This window comes from Antedon mediterranea, chromosome 6 (genome assembly GCF_964355755.1).
Source record: "Antedon mediterranea chromosome 6, ecAntMedi1.1, whole genome shotgun sequence".
NCBI lineage: Eukaryota > Metazoa > Echinodermata > Crinoidea > Comatulida > Antedonidae > Antedon > Antedon mediterranea.
The window spans coordinates 12,320,802-12,346,625 of record NC_092675.1 but is presented as its reverse complement, the minus strand read 5'-3'; the positions used below and the strand labels follow the sequence as shown (position 1 = coordinate 12,346,625).

Here is a 25,824-nt window from a genome sequence, read left to right as displayed (position 1 = left end):
ATGCCAATCTGTCATTTAATGCCTTAAGTGTTATCTTAGATCTATGCGTTATGAGACTTATCGTTCGGTGTTCACCACATCGTTGGGTGTTTATTTTCTTTTCCAAGGGTATTACTACAGATTTAGTGAAATCCGCTGGCCATTTTCCTTGTGTGTAGAATTAGTTAGAAAGTTCCAAGGTTGCTACTTCTCCTAGTTGTTTTAACATCTCTGTAGCTATCCCATCTATGCCTTCAGCTTTCTTTCATGTAGTCTTTTAATTCCTTTTGTAATTTCATCTTCCAGAAATATTGGTCCCAGATTTTCTTCATTTACATTTTGTTCATCTTCAAGCGGACACACTGTTGGCTTTAGATCTGCAGCATATAACTCTTCCAGATATTCTTTCCATCTTTGTCTTATTTCAGTTAGTAATTTATCTTCTTAATTTAATACTGCTTGTGTACCCTTACGTCTTTTAGTGTTAATTCCTGATTGTTCCTTTATTATTTTATATGATATGTCACTCCGTCCAGCCTTCTGTAGATTATCTATTTCCTTACATTTATTACTAATCTACTCTTCTTTTGCCTTATCTGTTGTTGTTCTTCTTGATTATTTAGTCTTCTATATTCCTTTCTTCCTTCTTCTGTATTTATAATTTTCCATTTCCTCCTTTGTTCCATTTGTGTTATCATCTCATCTGTGATCCATGTTTTTTTTTGGTCTTTTCCCCATTTTATTTTTGACATGTTTGTTTGCACTATCAATAATCACTTTTTTTATCTGTTTCAACATCCGCATCTTCTTTATTAACTATATATGTATCTATTTGATCTGTACATAGTTCCTGTACGTTGTTGTTATTTTGTAGGGCTTGAAGAATCCATCTATTGCTTGCTTTTCCAATTTTTATTTTCTTGAATTTTATATACTTCATCATCATTTCAACAAGATTATGGTCTGAACCAATATTAGCTCGTGGAAAGCATGACAATTCTTAACAGCATTTCTATATCTTTCCCTGACCAATATGTAATCAAGTTGGTATCTTCATGTTGCTTCTGGTGAAACCCATGTGTATCTTCGTCGTAAAGGTTGCTTGAAGAGAGTGTTACAAATTACAAAATTGTGGTTATTTGCAAATGTTATGAGTTTATATCCTCTATCATTTTGTTGTCCTAGTCCAAATTGTCCAGTACTTTTTTCTTCCTCAATTTGTTCACCTACTACAGCATTGAAGTCTCCCATCAGAATAAAATTCTCATTCCTACAACAATCTTTTACGTCAAAATTAGATTGGGGATTACATGTGTCTCAGACAAGATCAAAAGCTTTAAAATTAATGGGTTTTATTAAGCGCATTGTTCGTTGCAGGGACACTATTGTAATTCCAAAATTATTCTGTGGTATTGTAGTTCGATTATTGAATATGGTATACCTGCTTGTAAAAAGGTTCATCTGGATCACTGTATAGTATTTTAAGTAAATTTTCTTTTGGATGATCCAAAGTCGAATAAAATTCGTAAACTTACGTTTTTAGTCGCGTGGAAGCGACTCTATAGTTCACTATGTCGGTCGGTCGGTCTGTCTGTCTGTCTGTCTGTCTGTCGGTCTGTCTGTCGGTCTGTCTGTCGGTCTGTATGTCGGTCTGTCTGTCGGTCCGGTATCACTATTCGTTTTATCGCTTTATGACCTTATCTTGATATCAGTTTAATCTAGCTAAGTCAATTTTTCACAGAATATTCCTTATGGCCAGGAATCTATGTGGTTATGTTTTCACGGTGCGCAATAAAAAATTACGCGGTCTACGCACGATTTAACGAAATCACGTTTGTAATCATATCTTAACAACCATGAATCACAATTAAATAAAATTTGGTACTCATAAATTTCAGGGCATAAATCATCATATGGCAATACAATTACGTGCGTAGCGCATGTAACGCATGCGTAAGCGCGCTTAAAATTGTCAAAATTTATTTTCGATGAAATAAGAGTACGTTTCAGGCAATTTTAAGCGTTTACAAAATTGCCATGAGTGCGCAGATTTTTGCGCGCGCACTGCGCGTTAAATGTTATTGCGCACTCTTCTTGCCCGATTTCTGTTTTCTTGACTTACTTTTCAACTCGAAATTACGTTATACGAGCACGTCAAAAGTGACAGGCTACGCACGTGTAAATTAAGAAAATATAAATGTTTTTAAACATTTCAACATTTTTAAACATGTTCAGTAATTTCGGTCAGTATAGTTCACTATGTCGGTCGGTCCGTCTGTCTGTCGGTCTGTCTGTCTGTCGGTCTGTTTGTCTGTCGGTCCGGTATCACTATGCATTGTAGCACGCGACTTAATGGCTGTTGGCCTTGTTTACTCTAGCTTTCGCTGGTCAACGACGCAGCTTAATCATGAGTGAGTCTCTGTGACTTGGACTTGTTACCATTAGATCTCGTATATGGTATAGCGCCATCTATAGATCGTTCAGGTTTTCCCAAATGGGATTGTTGGGGCCTCCTCTTTAGTAAGTTGTTGTACAATTTTGGGAGTTCCAAACCGCCGTCGTCTCTGTTCATAGTGTTACCATGTTTTGTTATTTTTATTGATTCTTTTATTTTCCTGTCTTTCCATGATGATTCTGTGCCTAGTATTTTTACGTTCCAATTTGTTAAATGAGTGTGAGTGGTCATGTGATCGGTGATGGCTGAGTTGTGAACAATTTCTGAAGCTGAATTTCTGGCTGAACGTGTTAGGATCCCTGTACAATGTGAAGTGACATCTGCTTTGTGTTCTTTTATTCTTGTTGATAAAGTTCTGGCTGTTTCTCCTTTATATGCTTTTTTGCAGTTGTTGCAATTTACATGGTATATTAAACCAGATTTGTCATCATTTTTTATTTTGTCTTTTGGGTGAACTAAAAGGCTTCTTAATTTGTTTTGTGGAGTAAAATAAGTGTTGACATTGTAACTAGATAAGCAGCGTCTAATTCTTTCTGATATTCTTGGTATGTAAGGTATCCCTATGTTACCTTTGTTTTTGTTGGTTGTATCTTTTGTTTTTTGTTTGACATTTTGTTTTCCTTTCTCCGATCTTGTTTGGATTATCTTGTCCATGGACCAATTAGGGTACTCGCACCCAACGAGCGCCTGTTTAATCTTTTTCATTTCTGTTAGTTTCTCGTTTTTTTTGGTGACAACTTTTTCACATCTGTCAACCAGAGTGTTAACCACACTTAACTTATGTTCCAATGGATGGCAGGAGTGAAAATTTAAGTATTGGTCTGTGTGGGTCTTTTTTCTGTAAACTGTCGTCGTCAGGTCTCCATTGTTCAGTGTAATTATGATGTCTAAGAAAGGTAATGTATTGTTAGACATATGCTCAGTTGTACATTTTATGTTACCTGTTTTGTCAATTGTGTTTAAGTGTGAGTTAAGATGTTCCGCTGATCCTTCTGGAATGAGAGCTAATCACCGATCACATGACCACTCACACTCATTTACCAAATTGGAACGTAAAAATACTAGGCACAGAATCATCATGGAAAGACAGGAAATTAAAAGAATCAATAAAAATAAGAAAACATGGTAACACTATGAACAGAGACGACGGCGGTTTGGAACTCCCAAAATTGTACAACAACTTACTAAAGAGGAGGCCCCGACAATCCCATTTGGGAAATCCTAAACGATCTATAGATGGCGCTATACCATATACGAGATCTAATGTTAATGTGGTCGTTCGAGACCAGTCGGACACAATCATAAAAAGGCAGCATTGATTTCCATTATTTCATTTATTCACATTCATATTCACAGGCATTGATCGCATAAACTACAATCCGCCACTATCGGATTCACATTTATATTCACTGGCATTTATCACATATAAACTACAGTATCAGCCACAATCGGCCATCTCTTGGAAAAAAAAACCTATAAATACAACAAACAAACATACATAATAATCCACATTTGAACAATTACAAACCATTGCTATACTCATTACGTTGTCTTTAGTACAATACATACACATCACATAAGTGTTACATTATTATCAATTATATATAACAAGTGATAACCACATCTATACCTGGATTAAACGATGTTCATTTTGGAATGGTGCATACACATCTTTACTAAACCTTCATCGCCATTCAGCCCAATCTATTAATAAACATGTAAACCAGAATCTTAACATAATACTATTCACAACTACATACGACCACTATATTGGTCGCCATATTGTAATCCGAACTCGCACACTGTGTATCGGCGAGTCATTCTACCATCAATTACAATTACATATATGAGCATAAATAACACGTTTAATACAATACTACTATTCATTACCGTGACTAAATACAACAATTGATTCAATGATTCATATCTTAATCTATGATATAGTATTACAACGTACCTGAAAACGAATAACTGACAATTTAAATGGTATAGTAACTGCCTCTACTCAGCCACGATGGATATGCACAACCTGTACCCACGTGCGGGCCGCTATATATACTCCGGTCTAAATTATTCTACCGCGCATATCCGTCACCCCCGAATGGTTACAGTATAGATCCCCCTATCGGTACTTCCGGTTTCCCACATTAACAAGTCCAAGTCACAGAGACTCACTCATGATTAAGCTGCGTCGTTGACCAGCGAAAGCTAGAGTAAAAAACGTAAGTTTACGAATTTTATTCGACTTTGTATCATCCAAAAGAAAATTTACTTAAAATAGTATACCTGCTTGGTTACCTTCCCAAAAAGGACATCTATACTCATTGGAACAAGTCCAACGCCGAATGACTAAAATTTGTTTCTATGAGGAGGATATTTCCTATGAACGACGTCTTAATGTTTTAGGGTTAAGTTCACTTGAAAAACGTTTCCAACTCTTATCCATGTCATTTATTGTCAAATGTCTTTATGGCATATATACTGTGGACATTTTAAACCATATTTCCATCAACCCTCGTCACGGTGATCATCTCATATTTGTACACCCTTTCGCCCAGACAAATTCTTTAAAATACTCAATTTTCCACATATTTCCTCGTGCATGGGAGGAACTACCGGTAGAAATAAGGGATTCATTAATTTTAAATACAGGTATTAAGACTTTTATAAACAAGCTTAAAATATATTTTAAGTAAGATTTTGCTATGTATTGACGATTTTTAATGATATTGTAATATATTTTAATTTAATTTGATATAGTATTATATGCAATTTTAATGTTTAATACAAATTTTATTCTAAATGTTTTTATACAATCAGTGCAATAGGAGACCTACTAGATAGTGATTAAGTTCGCTTTTTAGGAATCCTGTCTCTGCCTGGTTTTGTGTGATGTTTTCTTGTTCATGTCCATGTTTTTTATATTGTATTATGAGACAAAATAAATGAAATGAAATGAAATGAAAATTTATTTTCAGCTTCTTTATTATATTGTTTTATTTCCACTTCTAATAATTCATTTAATGACCATCTTCTTCAACTAATTTTTTTTTCACCTCAATCAATTGTGATCCAATGCAAATAATATATTACTTCTTAAAATAATTCAACTCTGTATAACAATCACGATGAAATCGGCATAATTTAAAGTGAACATTGCTCTTCAACGGTTTGTAAAAAGAAATTGTTTCTGCTATACCAATACTTGCAAAATAATTATTGTGTCAATAATGACAATTTTTTGGTGCGATCCTGGCGTTGTCTGATCATATAATACCAACATAATGTTAATTTTCAGGTTCTGCAATATTTTCTTCTATACTAAAGAATAACAAAATTAGAATTTATATTTTCGTCAGTCTTCTCGTGTAAGATATTACTCATGCATGGTTTGCATTTGTTTTTCTTGGCTTCGTAATTTCTCATCTTTTCTTTTTATAATTTATAGCCAAATTTCTACCTTTTTATTTTTTGACATTACTAGTTGTTATGGCTCTATAAGATGATGTTTACACAATATATGTGCATTAGTGGCAATATTATCGCGTAACTATTGAATTTAAAACAGTAGAAATTCTTGCCATTTTTAGAAAAATATTCTTTGGTCCCCAATTGGTAAATTTGTCGAAAATGGCAAAATTTCGACCATTTTATTTCTTGACATAACTAGTTATTATGGCTCTATAAGATGATGTGAACGCAATATATGTCCATAAATGACAATATTTTCGCATAATTATTGAATTTTAAAAAGTTTAAATTTTACCCATTTTTCGAAAAACAATCTCTGTACTATTATAGTAAAGGGAAATTTGCGAAAAATAGCCAAATTTCGACGCTTTTATTTTTTGACATAACTTGTTGCTATGGCTCTATAAGATGATGTTAACACAATATTATATGTGCATTAGTGTCAATATTATCGCGAATTTATTGAATTTAAAACAGTAGAAATTTTGTCCATTTTTCAAAAAAAATATTCTTTGGTTCCCATTGGTAAATGTGTCGAAAAAATGGCAACATTTTTACCCTTTTATTTTTTGACAACTACTTACTATTGGTATTGCTCTATAAGATGATGTTAACACAATATATGTGCATTAGTGGCAATATTATTGCGTAATTATTTTATTTAAAACAGTAGACATTGTGGTCATTTTTCTAAAAAATCCCCTTGATCCCCCACAGGGAAATTTGTCAACTCGTACCCGATTATATTGGACAACTCATACCTAATTAATTTGTACCCGATTAAATTAGGTACGAGTTGTACAAATTAAACAGGTACGAGTTGTCAAAATTAATTAGGTACAAGTTAGCCAAATTAATTAGGTACGAGTTACCCAAATTAATGAGGTACGAGTTAGCCAAATTAATCAGGTACGAGTTAGCCAAATTTTTTGGGTACCAGTTAGCCAAATAAATCAGGTACGAGTTGTCCAAATTAATTAGGTACGAGTTGTCCAAATTAATCAGGTACGAGTTGTTCAAATTAATCCGGCACGAGTTAGCCAAATAAATTAGGTAGGAGTTGTCTAAATTAATTAGGTACGAGTTAGCCAAATTAATCAGGTACGGGTTGTCCAAATTAATCTGGTACGAGTTGTCAAAATTAATTCGGTAGGTGTTGTCCAAATTAATTAGGTACGAGTTAGCCAAATTAATCAGGTACGGGTTGTCCAATTAATACAAGTTAGCCAAATTAATCAGGTACGAGTGTTCAGAAGGTGAATACATCAGTGTGCAGTAGAGCTTACTGTATTGTTCTTTGTTACACCTTCTATATATAAATTTACGTAAGGGCAAAATTCGGTAAATCGCGCGTTATTTCTAGAATGTTTACTCGATGGTATATAAAGTTGGTTCGTACTTTCGGTACTGATTTTAACCGCCTGATGTAACCCTGTTTACTAATTAAATTGAGTTCGATAATTAGTTATTGACGATTAAAACGAATTTAGGTTCAACGATTTGCCCCAAATAGGGGTGTTTTTTGATCGGGGTATACACTGTCTAATTGATGTCCGTCTTGAAAAATACCCGCGGACGATAATACGAGGATGCTTCGCATTTTCCTATCTCTTCCTACGATAATTGTTTTTAATGGCTGAAAACCGGTTGAACAGCTCGAGTACAGCATCATAATGTTGAAGACAGGCCGATTTTCTTTAAAAAATACTATTTTGATAGATTTAATATACGTTTATACAAATGTATTGATTACACAAGTGTCTATTCCCTCAGGCGTCGTAAAGGCAAGTACTGTATACTCATAACAGAAATTCGATCCATTTTTTTTTCAATCTGTGCTGCAGAGGTTGGATATAATTTTTTTTTTAACGGATAAAGAGCTAGCGTTTTCACTCGCCGTATATTATGTATAAATCTTTATTATTGCAGTTAAACCACCCACATCATCACCCTTCCCTCACTGGCATGAGTAGCGTTGTAAAACCAGTAGAGGATAGGCCTACGGTACATCACATGCCCTAAACGCAGAACAACTTTGGTGGGTAGGGTAGGAACCAACTTAAGTATGAATGGGCTCTAGGAAACAATTGAAAACCATTAGGCCTACTAATTAAGTTGAGTTAGATAATTTAATATTTATTGACGATTAAATCGAATTTATGATTTTCCCCGAATAGAGGTGGTTTTCACAAATTGTTTTACATTATATAAACATATACACGTCGTAGTGATGTATCGTTACATGTAGGGGCTACTGTACTATTTCAATCGACTAGGACGGTGATAGTTTCAACAAAGTATTACATCTCAATGTTTTACTGTGTTTAGTGGTATATTATTTGTAAAACATGAAAACAATAATAATAATAATAACTGGTACTTGATATAGCGCAGTATGCTGAAAGCCTCAATGCGCTTTACAAAGACAGAACAATTTAGAAATTTACAAATTAAAAAGTGGGTTTTGAGGAGGGATTTGAAGACACTGGTGGAAGTAGCCTGACGAATTTCAATAGGCAACGCATTCCATAGAGAAACGGATGCCGAAGAAAATGAACAATTTCCATAAAACTTAGTGGAAGGATGAAATATATGGGCAAGAAAAAACTCAGATCTAGATCTCAGAGACCGCTTAGGAACATAAGGTTGAATAAGTTCAATTAATATTTCGTTACTAAATGGATAAAGAATAATATTTAAAAATTGTTTCTCTTTGCACCCATCCTCTTCCCCATCCCTCAACCCTAATGTTACATACAAAACACAAATCAAGTTTGTTTAAATTTGACTTAAACAATTGGTCTCATTTTGTGACAAGTTTGTGAGTGAGTGGCCGAGCGGTTAAGACAGTGGAACCGTAATTACGTAGCCATAACATCGGCAAGGGTTCGAGGCTCACTCGCTCCATGGTTCTGGTGGTAGAACGAGTCTTCTCGGATAAGGACTATAAACCGTAGGTCCAGTGTACACATCTAGCTCGTGTGCACTTTAAAGAACCTAGTACATCTTTCGAGACGAGTAGGGGGTTACCCCGGTGTATTAGTACATCACAGCCACTGATCACCAACTGAGCCCTCTGGGAGACCAGTCTTTGACTGAAGAGGTTACCCAGTATAAATATAAATTTCAATTCAATTCTTTCGGAAGTAATTCCCATGGTGCTAATTTTAGTTGAGTACATAAATTACAGTGTCTATTTATTCGTTCCTGTAGGCTGTAAACGAAATGTATTATTGTCCTGCGGTACGTACATTTGAAATCGCCAGTTTTTTAACGCTGAAATTATTATGTATTCGAGAACCATCTGTGGCCACGACCTAGATGGTACGCGAGCGAAGCGAGCTTACCATCTATTTATGCAAATTAGCTATATAAAACATTGCACAGGTTATTGTGCTGGTCAGTCGACAATTGAGCTTCGTGCTGGGTGTAGCCAATACAACAAATAAATGGAAGCTTCGACGACACCAAACAATTATTGTGGTGATGCGTTTAATGTATGTGTTTGTCGACCAGTCAATTCAGTTTATTACAGTTGGGGCCTACGTTTGTTTTGAGACTCCGAAACAAAAATGGTAGCAGAGCGGGGTTAATAAAACAAAACAAGTGGAATTTGGTTATTGGAATTTGTGCTATACCCGCAGACTGTTTGAAAACGCATCGTAATGGAGTAAAGGAAGGCTGCAGTAAAGCTTAGTAACAGAAACAAAAAAGGTCATTTGACGAGAACATTAAATATCATTAAGGTGCTGTCGCAAGAAGATGACAATCTAGACATTGAAGAAATAGCAAAGCTGCTCAAGAAATTCGAGACACAGGTGGCAGAACTGGAGGACATTCATGAAGCATTTGTAGCATTTACAGAAAGTGACGAAGAATTTGCGGACACCGAAAAATGGATGGAGGAGTGTCAGGTGGAGCTGTTGAAAGTAGTGAAGAGTGCCCGATGGAAGTTGGAACTGACGAAGAATGAAAATGCCGAAACCGTGGACAAGAAACGAGACCGCTCAGATGTTAAGGGTAATATGGACACTAAAAGTAACTTTGACAAATCTAGTATTAATGCTATTAGTGAACTTAAATTATCGTTTGAATCGTACAGTTTTGCACTGGCGAAGCTAGGGCATCTATTGAAGCTTGTACATTGTTGGGGGACAAGGGGTATGATCAGGCCTTAGAGATATTAAAAACTCAATTTGGTCAATTGCATTTGGTATTGAATTCCCTTATGAATAAACTGACGGGAAGGATACAAATACGTGTAGGCGACACGGATAGTGTGTGGCGTTTAGTCGGGAATTGAGTAGTGTATTGTCCTTCGTCGAGTGCAGACGTGTTTGAGCGGAGCTCTCACACGTATACGTTTTTAGATACAGTACTCGCTTACCTGTGATAGCATGTTGCAAGGATAAGCTACTAACTGCATGAGACCTGTATACCTACCTGGATAGTGAACGTATCGGTTGCATTAAATATAGGTACACTTTTGTTATTTATTCTAACTAAACATCTACAATGGCCAACGTGGAAAACAATGACCCAAATATTTCTAATTTAAATATTAGCGCCGCTGAACCGAACACCTGGCTGTCGACTCTCATCAAGTCAATCATGGGCTGCAAAACCATTGCTGATATTAAATCAACATTATGCGACGCAGTCACCAAGATTGTCTCCTTGGAAAAAGACATTACCATCCTCAATCTTGAAATCACCGGTTTACAAAAAGAACTGAGCAATTTGCACGTCGATATGCAGGAAAATTCTGATTTCATGGATGTTAAGCTGAAGGATATTGCCGAGGATACGCAGCAATCCACTACGGAATGCATAGAAGAGATACGCGACAAAATCGACAACCTAGAAGGACGTCAACGCCGTAACAATCTGAGGTTTACTGGCATACCCGAACAAGCGGAGGATAGCGAAGGTACTGTTAATTTCCTTTCCACATTTATTTCCAATACCACCGGCATCAAAATCGCTAATGATGATATACAACGAGCCCATCGAGTTGGACCACGTAATACCACCAGGGATAAACCGAGACCACTTGTTGCATACTTTCTCAGATATTCCACTAAAGAAAGAGTACGCAAGGCAGCTCCAAAAGTGAGACCTAAATTTAAAGATAATAACATCTACGTAAATGATGATTTTACCAGCAGAGTGATAAGTAGAAGAAAGGCATTATACTCATCGATGAAATACCTGCATTCTAACAAAGTAAAGGCCTGGCTCCACCTTGACATATTGCGTTACATAGATGCAAATGGTTATGTTCGCACATTCATCGACATGGATCATCTTGCCAAATACTACCCGAACCTCAAGGAAGCACATGCCCCCGAAGCTACTGAGTAATTCTAGTCGTCGCAATAATTTAACTTTACTTTGACTCTACTTACCGTCAATTCAATCAATGACGTGCTCAGGATAAGACGTGTATAGCGAGCGCTCCTCATTTGACTACAATTTACACGGCGTGTATGCATCATGGCCACCAGACTCGCTCTCGCCCAGCCGATATTGAAAGTGCTTGTTCCAACCCTGTGGACTTTAACAATTTTGTACATGCTTCCCTAAAATCATTATTAGATGGGCAGGCAAAAATTAAAGAGGATTTGAACCAAGCTATTGGATTTAACTCGGACAGAATCGCAGCACTCGAAGAAAACGATATTATCAAGGCTAACAAGATTGGTCAACTCGAACAAACGGTTGATAAATTATCATCTACGGTTGCGAAGCTCGAACTAGAGGCCAACAAATCCGAACGCTTCAGCCGACGTAACAACGTTCGAATTGTGGGACTTAAAGAAGAATCAGGTGAGGATTATGTTGTCTTGGCCAGGAACATTCTAATAGATAACTTTGAATTTAGTGAAATACCAACGATAGAGCGTGCACATCGAGTCGGTCCTGTAGGGCTACTGCCGGTGAGGCCCCGACACATTATAATTAAACTACTTAGTTATAACTCTAAAGTTCAAGTCATGAAACAGAAGAATATTGCCTTACAAGATAAACAGTTTACGTGATAGATGATCTGACCTTAGTGGATTATAAAGAAAAGAAGAAATGGAAATTTCAAGTTAAAGCTTTATATGACAATGGAACTAAACTTAAATTCTCTGCTGGTAAATGGCAAACTTCTACGGGGACTCCCTATATATTCAAGTAACTTTTACGGTGTTTTGAGGAACTGGGATATGAATGGTTTCTTTTTTTCTGCCTTCTTTCATTTTGTAATGTCAGTATATTTAACCTGGCTTTGCTTGTTTAAATTCCAAGCATGTCCGCTACGTACCATTATGCAAATTATACCTTTGCATACCCGGTTGCATACCTAATAAATTATTCTCCGTTTTATACACGGGGATTGCAACGCTTACGCTACCTATGTATTAGTAATACGGCAGCACTAAACGGAATTGTTTTATGTTTAATTATTGTTATATTTAGTTTTTTATTTTATTATATTATTGTTAACTTTTACCTAATGTTTAAATTATCTATGATACCTATAATAATTAATGTGCCAATCCAACCCTACAACTGATGTGAAATTTAACCCTTTTGTGGCATACGAGAACATGAATATAAATGTTGATCCACACTCTCAATTTTATGCTAGTTTAAATGAATCTAATTATTTTGATCCAGAAACATTCTCAGAGAATTTCTCTAAGCATAACAATGATAAAAATATTTTGTCTACTATCCATTTTAATACACGTAGTCTCTTGGGCAAGATGGATTCTTTAAAACGTTTTCTTCTTACACTTGAATTTGACTTTGATGTTATTGCTATTACTGAATCTTGGCTACAGTATGACAATAATCCCCTAACAGATATGCCGGGTTATAATATTTTTTCTAGAAATAGGAAATCTAAGGCGGGTGGTGGCGTAGCCCTGTACGTACGAAACAATGTATCAGTTACTGTCCGTAATGATTTAACAACAGATGAATCAATATGTGAATCGATATTTATTGAAATAGAACAGATACATGGGAAAAATATCATCGTGGGAACAATCTATCGTGCTCCGTCTTTGAATATCAATGCATTCAATGATATCCTAGATAACCTACTTCATACTCTTTTTCAACTGAAAATAAGCTGGTATATCTGTTGGGTGATTTCAATATAGATATTTTGCAATATACTTATGAAACCACAACTAACAATTTTGTAAACACTCTTTTTAGCAACTTTTATTTACCGCTAATACTTAGACCTACTAGGATAACATCAAATAGTGCTACTCTTATTGATAACATATTAACCAACCAGCCTGATTTACACCTCGCTAGTGGTCAGCTCTATTGCGATATTTCCGATCACCTACCTGTTTTTTCTATATCTACCTTAACATACAAAAATACTCAAGCAGTCAGTAGACCTCCAAAAAAACCTTTTAGGAAAATTAATGAAAATAACATCGAACAATTTAAACGAGAGCTTAGCGTAATAACATGGAACGATGTGAACTTATTGCAAGAACCTAATCAAGCTTATAATACTTTTGAAACTAAATTAAAACTTTTATATAATAAACATTTTCCAATGACTACGCAAAGTAAAAAAAACACAAAATTAAAACCTTGGATGTCAAATGGTCTGTTGCAATCTACTAAATATAAACACAAGTTATATGCTAAATACCTAAATAATCCTACCAATCATAATAAAATAAAATACACTAAATTCCGTAATACCTTAAATTCACTTATTAAACGTGTTAAAACCGAATACTATCAAAACAGATTTACTCAATGTCAACATGATATTAAAGGTACTTGGCGCGTAATTAACTCCTTGATTAAAAGGTCTCCGAATTTGAATACGAAAGTTGTTCTAACAGGCAATAATGGTGAATCCATTGAAGACCCGTCTCAAATCGCAAATGAATTCAATAAGTTTTTTGTCGAAATTGGACCAACTCTTTCAAAAAAATTGCCAACCGATCAATCTGATTTTAAAACGTATTTGCCCTTACCTACTTTAAACTCTTTATTTATGTGTCCAGTGTCTGATACAGAAATTATAGATATTGTCAAGTGTTTTAAAACTAATAAAGCGCAAGGACTTGATGAATTCAGTCCAAAAGTTATTTTAATAAAAGGGAAATTGATTGTTTAAAAACAATCAATTTCCCTTTTGGTTAAACCTCTATGTCACATATTTAATCTGTCTTTAACAAAAGGAGTTTTTCCAAATAAATTGAAATTGGCAAGAGTTACTCCCATCTTTAAAGCAGGAAAAAAGGACACTTTATCTAATTACCGACCGATCTCAGTCCTTTCGCTATTTTCTAAAATATTAGAAAGAATTATCTATAATAGAACCTATGCCTTTATGGAAAAAAATAATATTCTATTCAATAAGCAATTTGGATTTCGCAAACATTTTGATACCGCAATGGCCTTAATTGACTTGTCCAATGAAATAATAGATGCATTTGAAAATGATGAGTCTGCAATTGGTGTTTTTGTCGATCTATCGAAAGCATTCGATACCATTAACCATCCCATTCTTCTTTCAAAACTGTATCACTATGGTATTCGCGGTGTTCCTCTCAATTTATTTAAGAGCTATTTATCCAACCGCTACCAATGTACCAAGTTTTGTGATTCCCAATCTGACTATTTGCCTATTACCTGTGGAGTACCACAAGGTTCATTACTAGGTCCTCTTCTGTTTCTTTTATATGTGAATGATATTTACAATTCGTCAGTATCTTTATCTTACTTTTTATATGCAGATGACACAACACTAATCTGTAAAAATCGACACTTAGAGTCGTTATTTAACACTGTATATACAAGTTTAATTAATGTATCCGAATGGTTTCTGGCAAACAGCCTTTCTGTAAATCTAAAAAAGTGCAGCTATGTTTTGTTTAGAAGTAGTACGATGCCGATTAAATTAGGTCCATTGCAAATTAAACTAAATGGTTCTGTTCTCCCCATGGTCAATCATGCTACATTTTTGGGTGTATCCATTGATAGTCGTCTGACATGGAAACCCCATGTTATTGAGACAGAAAACAAAATCTAAAAAAATATTGGTATAATTTGTAGACTGGCATCTTTTCTTCCACATCATATTCTTCGAACACTCTACTGCTCCCTTGTTTTGCCATATCTTTTATATTGCAATATCGTTTGGTGTAACACATTCCCATCCAATTTAAATAAACTTCAAATACTACAAAAGAAAATCATTCGAATAATTTCGAATGTTTCACCTAGAACTAGTACAGATCCTTTATTTCGTTCTCTCAAATTATTAAAATTAACAGATATTAATATTTTCCAACAATGTTTATTTATTTACAAAAGCCAAAATGCTCTTCTTCCATCTCATTTACGCGATATGTTTTCTCCCAATTATGAATTTCACGGCTATTCCACAAGAATCCTCAATAACCTTCATATTCCTAAACACAAAAAGACTTCTTTTCAACATAATATTAGATTTACTGGACCCAAGATATGGAACTCACTTCCTAACAAAATTACAACTTCTGCAAACAAACATAGCTTCGTCTTTAACACTAAACAATATCTAATACAAAAGTAAATTAATTAACTAGTTATATTCTAGGTATCAGTTTTTTATTGTTTTCATAGTCCGTTATGGTAATTACTTTATTCCTATATACCATTTACTATTATTTACTAATTTGATTTTAGTTACTTTTTGTTTTGTTCAGGCACTTTCAACACAAGCTTTTGCTTTTTAGAAATTGTGCCTCCTTCATAATATTGTTTTATTCATGTTAAAGATGAGAAAAAAATTGTATTGTTTTAACTATCTTTCTTCTCGTCATGAATTTTGTATTATATTATTTATTTTGTATATTATGAAGGAAATAAATGTTACTATGAAATGAAATGAAATGAAATGAAAAAACCGAAATATTACCTATAATAAATTTTTATTTCAAGAATTGTTTATTTTGCTTCTCATTAATTATGTATTAATGTATACAGTCTCATGCATGCTTATTGCTGTATTTCTTTTTTAGATAACGCTATACGCAGCTATTGTTAATGAATGTTAATTATCTTCACTTACTTCCTTTTTATGACTTTAATGTGAACTCTGAACTTACTAACAACAATGATATTTCTAACATAACCTTTAATCCAGTTAATTACAATGAAAATGACAAATATGATGAATCTTTTGATCAACTAATTAATAATCTCAATTCACAGTCAGTTACCCTAGATGAATGCAGCTTTTATGATTATTCACAATTTAATTCTAAGTTTAATACATCCTTTAATACTAAACTATCTCTCCTGCATCTTAATATTAGAAGTATTACGCATAAAGTTAATGATCTCGAATGCCTTTTGAATTCAATTAATAACAAATTTTCTATAATCGGAATCAGTGAAACATGGCTTAATGAAAACTCCCCTATTCCTTTCATTAATAACTACTCCTTCTTTGCAAGCAATAGAAGCAATAATCAAATTGACGGAGGAGTTGCATTTTTTATACGTAATGATATTAGCATTACAATTCGAAATGACTTAAAATTACCAGACGACCTTTCCGAATCACTTTTTGTTGAGATTGAAAATTCAAAGACAAAAAATGATATTATAAGCATTATTTACAGAGCCCCCTGTGGAGGGCTAGATTCTTTTACTAAATCCGTCGATAATGTATTAACCCAAAATAACAATGAAAACAAAAATTGTCATCTCATGGGAGACTTCAATATTGATTTATTAAAATTCCATAACCATAAATTAACAAACACCTACCTAAATACTTTAATTTCCCATTCTTTTTTCCCAACTATTTCAAAACCAACTAGGATTACCTCAACTTCGGCCACCTTGATTGATCATTTTTATTCCAAACAATCTAACTATAAAATAGTTGCTGGTGTTTTACTTAATGATATCTCCGACCACCTTCCTATATTTCAGTTCATTGATCAAGAAATTAATGATCAAAACCTTGATGATAATAGCGCCAACTATTCATTTCGTATAAACGACCTAAATGCCTTATCGATTGATTTAGAAGGTGAAGACTGGTCTATGATATTTGATTGTGACCCAAGATTGAGTTTTGATATATTTATTGAAAAATTTACAAATATCCCTTCCAGACACTTGGTTAAAAGTAGTATAAAATCAAATAAAACGTTTTCGAAAACATAAACTTTATAACAAATATATGCACACACGTAGTAATAATGACAAATTAAACTATACAAAATATAATAATATTTTCACTAATCTTTGTCGCACTGCTAAAAAGAATTATTATACTTCCCAGTTTGATAGATATAAAGGTAATCTGAAGAACACATGGCTTGTAATAAATTTCTGTTTTAAATAAAGGTAATAATAATAACAAGCACCCGAATCTAATTAAAGACGGTGATAATATTTACAAAACTCAAAAAGAGATATGTGAATCGTTTAACAACTATTTTTCTACAATTGGTCCTAATCTTATTAATAGTATGCCAACTAATATAACTGATCCATTATCTTATCTTCATTCTGCGTTTGCCAACTCATTTTATATTAGCCCAGTTTCAATTGATGATGTTAACCTAACTATATACAATCTAAATTCTAATAAAGGGTCTGGATCTGACGGTATTACTGCTCGTGTCTTAAAATCTGTATCTCCCTTAATCATCCACCAACTTACCCATTGTATAAATGCATCTTTTTTATCTGGCACTTTTCCAACACACTTAAAACTAGCTAAAGTTGTGCCCATTTTCAAGAAAGGTGAACGAAGTCAATTATCTAATTACCGGCCAATATCACTACTTTCAGTGTTTTTCAAAATTATTGAAAAACTCATGTATTCTAAACTTTCTGATTATCTCACAAAATTTGATATACTTAATAAACGCCAATATGGTTTTCGAAAAAATCACTCTACATCCCATGCCGTTTTAGATCTTATTAATAATATTAAAAATTCATTTGAATCAAAAGAAAATTTATTAAGTTTATTTATTGATCTTTCAAAGGCCTTCGATGTTATTAATCACGATAATTTAATTAAAAAACTTGAGTGCTATGGAATTAGAAGTATTTCATTGAATTGGTTTAATAGTTATTTGAAAGATAGAAAACAATATGTTGCATTAGGATCTTGTACATCGTCGACGATGGATATTACTTGCGGAGTGCCACAGGGATCTGTGCTTGGGCCATTGCTCTTCCTTATTTATGTTAATGATCTGGCTAATGTCAGTAACAAATTGCAAGTAATATCCTTCGCCGACGACACCACCTTATTTTACTCTAATTCCAATATTGATTTATTATTTACTACATTCAATGATGAATTAACAAAATTTTGTGACTGGTTTATTTCAAACAAATTACTTATTAATACTCTTAAAACAAATTATTTAATTTTTCACAATTCTCAACGTAAACTAAAAGTTGATGACCTAAATATACTTCTTGACGGAATTCAAATTGAACGCAAAACTGAAACACTTTTTTTAGGTGTATATATTCATGAAAACCTCAAATGGACCAGTCATCAAAATTACGTTTCGAAAAAAATATCAAGATCTATTAGTATTATTAACAGACTTAAGCAATTCTTCCCTCTAAATATTTTAATTTCTCTTTATAACACACTTGTACTTCCTTATTTCCAGTATTGTAACATTATTTGGGCTGCAGATTACTCTTCTAATATTGCTAGATTAACTAAATTACAAAAACGTGCAGCTAGAATTATTACTTTTTCACCATATAGAACCTCATCTGAACCCCTTTTTAAACGTCTTGGTATATTAAAATTAACGAATATCCACAATATTCAAGTTGCCAGTTTTATGTTTAATTATTTTAAAAACCAACTTCCTATTTCTATGATTGATATGCTCTGTAAACGTACCAAATTTCACAATTACAATTTAAGAACTTCTCATTTAAACATTCCTTTTGCTAGACTTACTAAAACTAAATTTTTTATAACTATATCAGGTCCTAATTTGTGGAATCATATCCCACCAAATATCAAAACGTCAATATCATTATTTACTTTCCGAAAAAAAGTTAAAGAATCATTATATATCTAAATATTATACTGCTTAGTTAATATGCTTATTATCATTATTTATACTCATATACTATTTATGTCTTACACAAAATATTAGTTGTTGTTCATTATTGCAATCTTTAATCTATACTATATATAATGTATATATAGTATATACTATATATATACTGGAATTATAATTTATGTATACATATTTTTTTTTTTCATTTACCAATATCGGTAGTTATTTCATTTATAATTATCATGAAACTATTGAAATATAATTTAAATAATTGTTATAAAGAAGATGTTAGTTATGTTATTATACTGTAATTTTTTTATCCTTAATTATATATTCTAGGTTATTTTTATTTTTTTAGTAATGTGTTTTGTTGTGGGTCCCTACGAGACAAGTTTTCAACTTCTAGAAGGGATCCATGATAATAATGACTACCAATTACTGCTTTATCTATGTTCACTTTAATATCTTTTTTCTATTTTGTATATATTCATTCATTATTATCTAAATAAATATTATCTGAATTATCTGAATTATCTGATATGAAACAATGCGAGTTGACGTTAAATCAGATTGGGTATACATGTGATCTTAACAGTACCTCTAATATTTTAAAGGTCCAATCATTACTTCCCAAACCATTGTAAATTAAATGGGTGAATAAGGCGCATGATATTTTAGAAAAGAACGAGCCAACGTTTAACGATCTCCTTAAATTTGTAGAACAGCAGACAAAAATAGCAAGCACTATGTTTGGTAGACATCTTGAATATGAAAATGCTAGGGGTGTCCAAGGCGTTAGGCACAAAACGTATCATGGTAATGCCCCGGAGGCTCAACCTAAGTCTAACGTTGGTTATAATGAAACTGTTAAATGCTGTAATAAGGCACATATGTTATGGAAGTGTCAGAAATTTAAGGGCCTCCTAGTTAAGGAACGTTGGGAACTGGCAAAAAGGTGTCAGTTATGTTTTAAATGCCTGGGAAATCATACATAAATAGTGAAGTATGTAATGAACTGGAACTAAGTGGCCCTATTGAAGAGGTAACGGTGGGAACCTTAAATGGGAAACGACAACGTTTAGTACACACAATGTTAAATTTGAAATATCGCCAATAAAAAAAAATAAAAGTATTAAATATAAACTTAATGCATTGATGACTGATAATGTGACTGGCAATTTAAAGCCAAAACCCTGGAATAGAATTGGAAAGGATTGGGAACATTTAAAAGATATTGAATTTCCAGAAGTTGACAGAAATAGAAATCATGTTGATATGTTGTATGTTTATATGTTATGCATACAAGAAAGTTATTGACGCACATCTAGACAAAGGATATATAAGGAAAGTAGACTATAATGAGCAAACACCTACACAACAATGAGTTTTTACCACATTTTCCTGTCGTAAAAATGGACAGGGAAACTATCAAAGTTCGTATGGTATACGATGCAGCAGCTAAATTCAGGGGTTTTAGTTTAAATGACGCAATAAGCCCTGGGCCAAACATTCTAAAAGAATTATTTGATGTTTTGATGCGGTTTAAACTGAATAGAATAGCTGTAATGTGTGATATATCGGAAATGTATCTACAAATAGAATTGTATGGGGCGGAGGATAAGCCGATGCATAGTTTTCTTTGGAGGGATTTAGATGTATCTATAGAGCCCACGGTTTACGAACACCAAAGGGTGGTTTTTGGAATTAATGCCTCTCCATTTATTGCTTTAACCGTAGCTAAGCAAAATGCACGAATGAATCAAGTTAAGTTCCCATTAGCGGCCGACACTGTGTTAAATTCTACTTATATGGATGATTCGTTAGATTCTGTTAAGGATGAAAGGACAGGGGTGGAATTGTACAAGCAGTTAGTAAAACTTTGGAATCAAGCGCGTATGGTACCCCGAAAATGGATATCAAATTCAAAGAGGGTTTTGGAATGTATTCCCATAGAACAAAGGGCCAAATCAGTAGATATGGCATTAAATAAACTACCGACAACAAAAACAAAAGGTTTGAACTGGAATACTGAGGTAGATAAATTTCACTTTGAAGTTCCCGAGAAACTTACAGTGGAATCCTTAACTAAGCGTAATGTGTTAAGTAAACTCTCATCAGTATTCTATCCCATTGGGTTTGTATCACTAGTTATAATATTGGCAAAAGTCCTCATGCAACGAATTTGGGAAACGGGTATGACCTGGGATGAGCCTATTGAAGGGGAGTTGGGGTTGAAAATTCCGAGAATGGATTTTAAACTTACAGTATCTGAACCAGATTAAAATTGATAGGTGTTTATGGCCAAGTGGAAATGGAGAACTTAACTTGCATGTAGTTTGTGACGCTTCTGTGGAAGCTTATGCTGCTGTAATTTATTTAATCACTTTAGAGAGCGATAACAAAATGTGTAGCATCAAAAACTAAAGTATCACCTTTAAAAGCTATAAGTATACCGAGACTAGAGCTATTGTTATTTTAGGACTTAAGTTGGTAAAATCTGTAGCAAGGGTATTAGATATTGACCTAAGAAAAGTAACATTATGGTCGGATAGCATGAATGTTCTATGGTGGGTTAGAGGACGAAGTAGAAACTTTAAGTCGTTCGTAGCCAATCGGATAGGCGAACTTCAGGGCGCAACTAACCCAGATCAGTGGAGATATATACCAACACAAGTAAACCCGGCAGATATTGCTTCTAGGGGGTGTTCTGCAGCTAGTTTAAGTAACAATAGAGTATGGTGGGAAGGGCCAGATTTTTTAAAGTTAACTGAAAATAGATGGCCAGAGAATAAGATAGAAATAGTAGAAAACATTGAAAAAGTGTAGCATGACAGTGATTGGAGATTAAATCCTACTAGATTTTCTAAGTGGCACAAACTAGTTAATGTCCTTGCATACTTTACTTGGTTTATTACAAATTCTATGACTAAGAAGGGGGATAGAATAAGGGTATGTTTAAGTGTCACTGAAGTTTTTAAGGCAGAGTGGGCACTAATTAAACAAGCACAAAATAATGCATTTAAACCTGAAATTAAACAATTAAATAAAACGAATCGGTTCATAACAACAGTAGTATAAGTTCTCTAAGTCCAAAAATTGACGAAGAGGGCGTTATTAGAGCGACATGTAGACTTGAATTAAATGAGTCTCTTCCTTATGATGTTAGGTATCCCGGAAATTTTACCTAGAAAAAATGTAATCACTAGATTAATTGTTGATAAATATCATATGCAGGGAAACCACGTAGCAGGTGTCAATTATACACTAACAAAACTATCCGAAAAATATTGGGTTATAGCAGGTAGAGAGGAAATTAGAGATTGCGAAAATAGATCTAGTATGTAAACGTAAAAAGGCAACAACTGCAAGCCAGATTATGGCACCATTGCCGGTAATTAGGACTAAAATTGGCAGCTTAAGAGCGTTTGAAGATGTAGCGGTGGATTACGGTGGTCCATTTTTAACAAAACAGGGTAGGGGAAAAGCACAGACTAAACGATACTTGTGTCTTTTTACGTGTTTGGCTACACGCGCCGTACATTTGGAAATGGCTTTTAGGTTGGATACCGATACATTTTTAAATGCGTTTTATAGATTTTGTAGTAGAAGGGGTCAGCCAAAAATTGTACTGTTAGATAACGGAACTAATTTTGTTGGCGGAGAGAGGGAATTACGTGAAGTAATAAAATTGTTGGATACAAGTAAAATGAATAGCCAAATGGCTCGTGAAAGAATTAAATGGCGTTTCAATCCACCTTTAGCTCCGCATTTTGGAGGCGCACATGAAAGCTTAATTAAATCCGCAAAAAAAGCAATGTATGCAATATTAAGCAAGGCTGATATTTCAGATGAGGGGTTAATTACCGCTATCATTGGCGCAGAAGGTATACTTAATTCTAGACCTTTGACGTATCAAACAGCCTCAGGCGTCGCGATAGCCCAAAACCTGAAGGCTATTGTCAGTTTCCACGGGAAGTCAAGTTAAGGAAAAGGGGTAAAGGTGGAGGTATTCGAAAGCGCCTTAGAAAACGTAAGTCTAAACCACCACTTCCATCGATGATTTTAGGAAATGTGAGATCTCTGTCAAATAAAATTGACAAACTCAGAGCATGTTCTAAATACATGTTTGAATACAGAGAAGTTTCAGTGATATGTTTCACAGAGACATGGCTTAATAATAATATTATTGACAGCGAATTAGTACTAAGTAATTTTGAATTAGCTAGAGCGGATAGAACTGTAGAGTCGGGAAAAAACGAGGAGGAGGAGTATGTTTTTACATAAATAAAGCATGGTGTAGTAACTGGAGGATACGTGGACAACTCTGTACGCCGGATTTAGAATTACTGAACATAAGTGCAAGACCCTTCTATCTATCACAAAAATTTTCTCAAATTTTCCTTACAGTGTGCTACATACACCCAAATGCAAATATTGATAATGCGAGTGAGACTATTTCCAGTACTGTTCACCGGTATGAAACAATGGCACCGGACGCTCCACAAATAATTCTAGGAGACTTCAACAAATGCACTTTGAAGGATGTGCTACCTACTTATGAACAAGCAATCTCTGTAGAAACAAGAGGCAGTGCTACACTGGACTTATGCTACTGCAGTGTGAAAAAAGTATACACAAGCAAAATCTGTTCAAAACTTGGAAATTCTGATCATAACAATATACATATTATGCCAAAATACAAGTCAAAATTAAAACAGTCAAAACCAGTAGTTATACAACAGCAGTTGTGGAGTACAGAGGTGGTTGAAAAGTTGCGTGGCTGTCTAGCATGTACTGATTGGGATATTTTGCTCGATGAAAATCTCAGCATACATATCCTTTTGTGTTGATATGGTTATACCTAAAGTAACAAAAAAGATGTATGCAAATGAAAAACCATGGATCTCTAACCAACTAAGGAAACTGTTACAAGATAAGCGTATAGCGCATAGAGGAAAAGATACTCCTAAAGTCAAAAGGAAATAAACAAGTGTATAAAAAATAGCAAACTGAAATACAAAAAAACACTTGAAAATAAATTTAAAGACAAAAATCCTAAAGCAGCATGGAAGGCAATTAAAACACTAACCGGCTACAAAGAAACCATATTGCGTGTACATGGAAGTGAGAACTTCGCTAATGACTTAAACAACATTTTCTGTCGTTTTGAATCCGAGATATTAGTTACCAAAAATGAAAATGAAGACACAGTAACTCGCGAAAATGAGACTTCATTAGTAAACAATGCAGTCATAAATGTAGTTGATGTGCGTAATGTATTCGCCAAAATAAAGCCTGGTAAAAGTACTGGCCCTGATGGAATTGGAAATCGTGTTATTAAATACTGCAACCAAGAGTTGGCACCGATATATACCAAACTTTTTAATGAGAGTTTAGCAAGTGGTACAGTGCCCAATCAATAGAAAACGGCCTGTATCTCACCAATTCCTAAGATAAAAAATCCCAAGGAACTTAATGACTATAGGCCAATAGCTATCACATCCAATGTTGGTAAGTGCCTAGAAAAGATTGTACTCAGGCAGTTGCTTGATCAGACCAAATTTTTTCTCGATCCTCTCCAATTTGCCTATCAGAGTAATAGAAGTGTTGAAGATGCTGTGCTCTTCCACTTACATAATATTTACCAACATTTAGATGTGCCTAAATCATATGTAAGATGTTTGTATATAGATTTTTCTAGTGCTTTTAATACCGTTGAACCTGGTTCATTAGTACGCAAACTTAAAGAAATGAACGTAAACGACACATTGACTTCATGGATATATAATTTCTTAACAAAAAGGTTCCAGTATGTTAAACTAAACGGTATTTTATCTGATAAAAGAACTGTTAGCATTGGCACGCCACAAGGGTCTGTTATCTCCCCAATGTTGTTATCACTGTTCACCAGCAGTTTCAGAGCCAATTCAAATGAATGTTGTATATTAAAAGCAATGATGAAACAAGCTATAGACAACTAGGGTGCGATTTTTATCACTGGTGCTGCAATAACAACCTGAAACTAAACATAAAGAAAACAAAAGAAATGCAAATTGATTTTAGGGAAATTAAAGAACCCTTAGAACCTCTGATTATAAATAAAAATGAGATTGAAGTAGTAAATGAGTACAAATATCTGGGTTGTATAATTGACAATAAGCTAAATTGGATAAATAATGTAAATAAAGCCACATGCAAAGCCAACCAAAGGATGTTTATTTTAAGAAAAATGAAGTACCTACAAATTGACAAAACTATACTTAAATTGTTTTATAACTCTGTAATTCTCAGTGTAATACTTTTTTGTAATGTTTGTTGTTTTTATGGTAATACAATGCAAAAAGATAAAATTAAACTTAATCGAATAGGAAATAGAGCAATTAGAATAGTAGGAGAGCACTTACCTGATGTTGAATCCTTGTATAAAGAAAATGTGTTAAAAAAAAAGTAAAAAGTATCATTGATGATGAAACACATCCTCTTCACAAACAATTTGCCCTCATTAATTCTGGCATAAGATTACGTGCACTTAATACCAAAACAAAACGGTTTAGGTGCTCGTTTGTACCTAATGCTATACACTTATATAACTCCAGAGTACAAAGATAAAATGTAACCGCTTTTGTTTATTTTTATAGCTCACGCATGTATTTTTAATGCTTTCATATAAACTTTAAATCATCGTTAGTGCAATATAATAATAAATCATATAATATAATTAAATAATAATAATTTTTATCTAATTTTAACAATTTTTAGCGTCTTAACTTTTTGTGTGTGTTTTTGTAAATTGTATTTGATATTTAAATTTTTGTATTTTGCCAGTTTTCAAAT

At 33.8% G+C, this 25,824-nt stretch overlaps 3 protein-coding genes across 3 annotated transcripts in view; 2 read left to right on the top strand and 1 right to left on the bottom strand.

The window, feature by feature from the left end:
- Positions 1 to 2,380: 2,380 nt before the first annotated feature.
- On the bottom strand, positions 2,381 to 3,349 carry LOC140052428 (uncharacterized). Its single transcript, XM_072098039.1, has one exon. It carries the CDS (start codon positions 3,347 to 3,349, stop codon positions 2,381 to 2,383), a length of 969 nt encoding a protein of 322 aa, XP_071954140.1.
- Positions 3,350 to 8,841: 5,492 nt separating this feature from the next.
- Positions 8,842 to 25,824, top strand: part of LOC140052382 (asparagine synthetase domain-containing protein 1-like) — a 260,219-nt gene continuing 243,236 nt past the window's right edge. Inside the window, exon 1 of the mRNA XM_072097972.1 lies at positions 8,842 to 8,858. The gene's annotated coding sequence lies outside the window, so the exon portion shown is untranslated. The remainder of the gene's footprint in view (positions 8,859 to 25,824) is intronic.
- LOC140052427 (uncharacterized) lies at positions 20,403 to 21,272 on the top strand. Its single transcript, XM_072098038.1, has one exon. The coding sequence runs from the start codon at positions 20,403 to 20,405 to the stop codon at positions 21,270 to 21,272; it is 870 nt and encodes a 289-aa protein (XP_071954139.1).

Coding starts and splice junctions, on each gene's coding strand:
- LOC140052428 (XM_072098039.1), bottom strand. CDS start 3,349: ATGTCTAACAATACATTACCTTTCTTAGACATCATAATTACACTGAAC.
- LOC140052427 (XM_072098038.1), top strand. CDS start 20,403: ATGGACAGGGAAACTATCAAAGTTCGTATGGTATACGATGCAGCAGCT.